General features: G+C 47.3%; 1 protein-coding gene across 1 annotated transcript; it reads right to left on the bottom strand.

Moving 5' to 3' along the window:
* Positions 1-1,822: 1,822 nt before the first annotated feature.
* Positions 1,823-5,626, bottom strand: LOC133514499 (transcription factor Sox-9-B-like). The gene is made up of 3 exons (XM_061846243.1): positions 4,859-5,626; positions 4,473-4,720; positions 1,823-2,606 (listed from the first exon to the last, which is right to left on the bottom strand). The coding sequence occupies exons 1-3, from the start codon at positions 5,296-5,298 to the stop codon at positions 1,852-1,854; spliced, it is 1,443 nt and encodes a 480-aa protein (XP_061702227.1). The 5' UTR covers positions 5,299-5,626; the 3' UTR covers positions 1,823-1,851.
* Positions 5,627-6,527: the final 901 nt, after the last annotated feature.

Below are 6,527 nucleotides of genomic sequence, written 5' to 3'. Positions count from 1 at the left end.
GACGAGGGGCCCTGAGTCTGCTTGTTGTCCGCTACGTGAAAACCGAAGTACAGTAACGCAAAGTACGAAGACAGTCAATAAAAATGCAAATCAGAAGAGAAGGGGAACTAAAGCTATCTGCCTAATCTAGCATATCAATCGATTCTTTCAGTAGCTCGTATGCTAACAGCTAAAGCTAGCAAAAGTATCTCTTGTGAAATAGATAGATCTATCTATATCATTAGCTAGCTAGCTGCATTGCTAATATCAAGCTACAGCTACATGATGTAATAAAAAATTACGTTACTTGTGTAGTTTATGTCTTCATGGCGGTTGATGATTGCACGTATTAAATAATCGACACACCCAAAAACTTATTTGATGCAAAGTTGGACTATATGTGAATTATTTAAGATCATTTCACTTCTGTAAAGTTTTTCAAAGAAATAATTGAAACGAAAAGGAGGCGATGACAGTTTACAGTGTTTTGTTTTTATTGCAAACAATATGATACAAAAAAAGATACACTTTTTTTTTTTTTTAAGTCGATGCCATGTTTACCTAAAAGGAGACTGCGATAAGAGATGACACAAATCAGGACTAATGATACAGATTATAAAAGAAGGGGGGGGGGGTATCGTGTCCATTCCAGCAATGTTTTTGTTCACAAAATAGCCTCAAAAAGACTGAGAAAACAAGAAAAGAAGCTCCAGTTTGACTCGAATCATATGAACACGCACAGAGAATCAAATGATAAAACATTTACAAACGATAAATAAACACAAGTGTACCACAAAACAAAATGACAGCAATCTACTCCGCTCGACGAGCCTCTCAACTCCAAAGACAATTGCAAAAAAAAAAAAGTTAATTCTGCAATAAAATTAATGCTAAAGAATAAATTAAGACAGGTTAGAGAAGGCGTTGTCGGGAGGAAAGAAGCGCGTGGCGGGGCTCAGACCAGCGCTGGACGGGGGCCTCGCGCCCGTGGCTCCGCAGGCACCGGCGGCATCAAGGCAGACGGGTTGCAGTAAGCCCCCCGACGATAAAGAACGGCTTTTTAGCGTAACCTATGGCCCGTCAGACTACGGCCGGTCGTACTGCGGCCCGGCGTAAAACTCGGAAAAACCTCACAGGAGCTATTACAAAAAGACCGAATGCTCAGAATATATAAATAAACATCATATTCCCCCCCCCCCCGCCCCCCCCCTCTCGGCACACTTCGGACGTAGCCTGCACCGCTCAGTCCTCTACTGAAACTAAAATATGTACAGTTGAAAAAAAAAAAAAACAAAACAACTCTGTCATCACACCATTCTGTACAAAAAAAAAAAAAAACAAAACGGAAGCAAGGCCACAGAGGGTGCTTTTTTTTTGTTTGTTTGTTTGTTTCCATTTCACTTGACATTCCCGCTCATTTAAAAGATTTCAACGGATGGCACGGTTTAGCTGAAGCGCAGGACACATACACAGTACATACTAAAATATTTCAAAGCACTATGTCCTCACAGAGGACTTATTCTTGCATTATGTCTAGAAAAATATAATCACGATTCCGAGGGTTACAGAAGGCACTGTCGGGAGCCAATCCAGAGAACTGCGTCAGTACATTCGTTCTCTACACTGCTTATCGCGTTCGGCTGCGCCTTTCTCAGCTTGACCACACCCTGGACCGGTTGCAGCGGACTTGCAGGCGGGCGACCATTCGCACTGTCACCGGGTGGGAACTCAAGCCAAAGTGCCTGCGCTCGAGTCAGGACCGCTACACGATCGGTGACCCCAGAGATACGCAATTTAAAAAAAAAAAAAAAATCAAAATCAAAAGTCAACGTGGGGGGTGGGGTGGGGGTGGGCGGGGGGGTGTTCTATTCCTCACGGCCGGGACAGCTGGGTGTAAATGGGCTGCTGCTCCCAGTGCTGGGGACTGTGGGCGGGCGGCACCGAGGGGACCCCGGCGGTGTCGGCGATGGGGGTGTACATGGGCCTCTGGCCGGAGCTCATGTAGCCGAAGCTGGAGTAGAGGCCGGGGGCCTGGCCCGAAGCGGACGAGTGGGTGTAGTAGCCCCCTGCCTGGTGGTCGGAATAGTCATAATGGGCCCTGCTGATGGGTGGGTACGAAGCGGCGCTGTAGTGCTGCAGGCTGAAGGAGCCGTAAGCGACGTGTTGTGGGGAGCCCCCCTGCCCCTGCCCCTGCTGCTCGCTGTAGTGACTCGGGCTCAGTTGCTCCGTCTTGATCTGAGCGGCTCGCTGCGGGGCCGAATCCGCCGCCGCCGCCGTTGCCCCCAAGGCGCTCAGAGAGTGCTGCTGCTTGGACATCCAGGCCCCGACGTTGCCGCCCTGCCCGGCCGCCGAAGAGCCGCTCACGCCGTAGCCGCCGGCGTAGCCCCCCTGGCCGGCGGCGTGGCTGTGGGGCGGCAGGTACTGGTCGAACTCGTCCACGTCGAAGCTGCCCATGTTGGAGATGACGTCGCTGCTCAGCTCGCCGATGTCCACGGCGCCGAAGTCGATGTTGAGCTGGCGGCTCGGGCCTTCCTGAAGCGGGCGCCCCTCGCGCTTCAGGTCGGACTTGGCGGAGGGCAGGTCTGTCTTGGGGGTGGTCGGGGGTGTGGGCGGACCCTGGGACTGACCTGGTGGAAGGGAAAGGAAGGGTTAGCGTCACATGATGACACCGGACGTCGTTTTGGCCACTTTTGCCTTGTGCCGTTTGTTTCTTTATATATTCGGGTTAGGGACCCGGCCGTGGCTCGGTATCGGGACACCGGCCGGGAATCAAACCCATGAAAGGCAGCGGCATTTAACTCTCCGCCACCAGTCCACGGGCTGGACTTTCTGTAAAACGTTTGAGTCTTCGTATTTGAACAATTTAAAGGGGTGATACCAAACCCGTGTACCGTGACAGATCATCGGATTTGGAGCGGGAAATTATCCAGTTATACTTATTTGGTCTAAAAATGTATTTCTTTCCACCAGTGATGTATCTTTGCTCATCTTTCTCAGTCAGGGATGCTTTTCCTGTAGATGGCAGAAAGTACAAGTCATCTGACCTCATTGATATTTTGGATTGGTGGTATGCGGTATTGTTTTGCCTTGGCTCATAACAAGTTCGGAAGATTCCCTGTTAAGCACTTTGTACGTCAGCGAACCGCTACGTAGTCGCTGTCAGCTACTCACAAATTCGCAGAGTGCAGTTTTGCTTTTTTTCTTCTGCGGAACCTGAAAAACTCCCCGCTTTGCATTTTTTGTGGCCTTTGTGTAGTGCCCCGAGACTCCACAAGCAGCGCTAGCTAATAGCAAAGTCATAATTGGTGCCAAGGAAGGTTGTTTGCAGAAGTTACAGGAAGTCTCGTGCGCATATCTCTCTATGTATCAAATAGATTTTTGAGAGCAGAGCTAAATGAGTTTGAAAGGACTTCTTTTGGGGGGGAGGAGACTGGTTTGTGGTGGATTTAGTTTCAGCTATTCGTGTCAACAATTATATAAAAAAAAATTGACTTGCCCCGAATGGCAGCATCGAGAGGGGTTCCTATGGAAAGTGTTCTTTCGTGATCCAAAAAAGTCAAATTGTAATATCACACCAACACCGATGCAAATAAATCACTTCTGTCACTCAAATCCATTTCCTTGTTTATTCATTTCTGCGCCTGCCAATTCTCCTGTCCTTCTTTCTGTTAGTTTGGGCAGCTTTTTTTTCTCTTTTAAAAACATTTTTTCCTCCCCGTCAAAAACATGACCAAGAAAAATGAACAGGGCGCTTATCAATTATCTGCATTGCTCCTTCAAATTGAATCACAGCTCCACTCCTTGAACATTTTGCACTCTTGACCCAAAGCCCGCCTACATTTTTTCTTTGGCCTAATTCGAGATTTAACTTCCAACATGAATAAATTGTGCCACTTGGAATCGTTAATTTGTTTAATTTGGTTCCTGCCAAATATTTTTGTGCTTTATCTGTCTTGTTTTGGCAGATTTTTTTTTTTTTAAACCTGCACTTAACTGTGATTTTGCATTGATTGGTGCGTTGCTTTTTTTAAAAATGGAAATTCAACTCACACGTGAATATCAGAAACAGTATGTTTGTTTGGGTTTTTTTTTTTTTTTCACCCACAAAATATTTTTTTTTTTTTTCCATTTGCGACCCAAAGAGATTGAATTATTGTTCTGGTTGTCCTGCCTAATCGCCCAGTCCTTTATCAGCTGTGTCGTACATTTCCTTTTTTTTTTTTATAATTTTTTTGACACACAATCTAAAATTTGACATCAGCACACAGACGTAGTTTGTCATCTGATGCATTAGAAGAGAATTGCATTATTATTCCGTAAACTATTGACATGGAAAAGTGTTGGTGGACCATAATTGTTTATGGAATGACATAAAAGAATTCAATAAACATCTACCTACACTGATTATTCGGTGTGGTAATAAGTCAAAAACAAACAAATACAAATATATATAAGCCAGAATTTTAAATTTGTGATTTGTGTATGTTGTTTACCTGAGTGCTCTGCGGGGGAGTGCATGTCCCCCATGCTGGAGGCGGGCGAGTCCGCCTGCTGCAAGGCCTTGAAGATGGCGTTGGGCGAGATGTGCGTCTGCTCGCCGTCGTCGGGCTCGCTCTGGCCGCTCTTCACCGACTTCCTCCGCCGCGGCTGGTACTTGTAGTCCGGGTGGTCTTTCTTGTGCTGCACCCTGAGGCGCTCGGCCTCCTCCACGAACGGTCGCTTCTCGGCCTCATTGAGGAGCCTGCGGGGGAGAACATTTTCAGATTTTTTTACGCACTGGAAGGAACTTTTTGTTGAAATGCTGCAAAGACCGCATGTTTGGGGGATTGACAACCCCCCCCCCCAACCCCCCCCAAAAAAGCGAGCAAGTTGGCCGCACCTCCAGAGTTTCCCCAGAGTTTTGCTGAGCTCCGCGTTGTGCAGGTGCGGGTACTGGTCGGCCAGCTTCCGACGCGCCGCCTGGGCCCAAACCATGAAGGCGTTCATGGGCCTCTTGACGTGCGGTTTGTTCTTGCTGGAGCCGTTGACGCGCACCGGCATGGGCACCAGGGTCCAGTCGTAGCCCTTCAGCACCTGCGACACGGCGTCCCGGATGCACACGGGGAACTTCTCCTCGTCGCCCTCCTTCTTGTAGTCGGCGCCGTGCAGGAGGCGCATGTCGGAGGGCCGGCCGCTCTCCGTGTCCGATCCGGAGCCCGAGCCGGAGCCGGACGGGCACGGCGAGCCGGCCGAGTCCTCGGACATGCTGGGACTGGGCGCGTCGGAGAGACACTTGTCCTGTTCTTCGCTCATTTTCAGGTAAGGGTCGAGGAGATTCATGCGAAACAAGTGGCGAGGGGTACCAAAAAAAAAAAAAAAAAAGAAGTGCGAATCCACGCGCACCGAGTCCCTAAACCTCTGCAGCCGCAGCCTTCCCGCGAGGGCGCGCGCACTCCTCCTGCTTGGAAGCACACCCTCCAAAACAAAACCAAACTAAAGTTCCAAAAAAAAAAAAAAAGAAAAATACCAAATGAAACGTCGGTCCTGGCGAGTTTGCAAGCAGGGCAAAGTGCGCTTTTCTACTCCTCAACACTTTCGGGAAACAGACGCGCCAATCTCAACGGGAGCGACTCGTGGAGCTTGTGAGGAGCTTTTTTGGAGGCGCAGAATTTATTCCAAGGGCCAGGAAGTGCTTGCAGAGGGGGGGCCTCGCCGGTGGGCGGGCACGTAACACGACTCGGACTCTCGGCAACATTTTGCAGCACAAACTTCATACGCGCAAGTCTTATTTTGCGCTCAAATATAACGTGAATTTTTCTAAATGCAACTTTAACAACACCAAAAAACGACAATCAGCATTATTTTGCTGGGCAATTAGCAAACTTTTAGTGGACAACATAAAATTCCAACTGAATTCCACATCATGGAATCTCGTGCCGTTTTCATGTCATATTTGAATGTTAGTGGCGTCGTTGGAGCGCAAAGGAATTCAAATTAAAGTCGCGTTTCCACACGTTCTCGAGGGAGGCGAATGGCTGCAGTCTCAAACTGACCAATAGGGGGCGACAGCCGTCCAAAAACATGGAAGGCAGACTGAAGCTGTCAATGTCAACCCAAACAGACGTGGATTTTTTGCACCCCCCCCCCCACACACACACGCACACAAATATAAACCAGCATCTGTATATTTATTTAAACATGTCAGTTTTTTTTTTTTTAAATAAGGAAACAGCGTGCAAAACAATAATACTCTACCTGTTGGTGGACATTTTTTCAACATGACAGAAATCTCCCCAAAAAGTCATGAGGTTTTAAAAAGTGAGAGTAATAAAAGAAATATATTTTGACAAAAATGTGGGAATATTATTATAATAAATTGAATACCCAACTCGAATGTTGTTATAATGCATTTTGACTAAACGCAGACAGACACACAACAAAAGGAGCAGCACAATGTCAACTGGATTGAAGCAAAAAAAATATGGGAACATGTATTGTGTATTTTTGTCAAGTGCAGTATTTTAAAGTGGTATTTTCCTTGTTTGGAAATTTCATTTCTATTCATTTTA

The sequence above is a fragment of the Syngnathoides biaculeatus genome, chromosome 16 (genome assembly GCF_019802595.1).
Source record: "Syngnathoides biaculeatus isolate LvHL_M chromosome 16, ASM1980259v1, whole genome shotgun sequence".
Classification (NCBI taxonomy): domain Eukaryota; kingdom Metazoa; phylum Chordata; class Actinopteri; order Syngnathiformes; family Syngnathidae; genus Syngnathoides; species Syngnathoides biaculeatus.
This window is presented reverse-complemented; position numbering and strand designations above follow the sequence as displayed.

Coding starts and splice junctions, on each gene's coding strand:
- LOC133514499 (XM_061846243.1), bottom strand. CDS start 5,298: ATGAATCTCCTCGACCCTTACCTGAAAATGAGCGAAGAACAGGACAAG. Junction 4,721..4,858: donor ACTCTGGGGAAACTCTGGAG/GTGCGGCCAACT, acceptor TCTCCCCCGCAG/GCTCCTCAATGAGGCCGAGA. Junction 2,607..4,472: donor CTCCCCCGCAGAGCACTCAG/GTAAACAACATA, acceptor CCCTTCCACCAG/GTCAGTCCCAGGGTCCGCCC.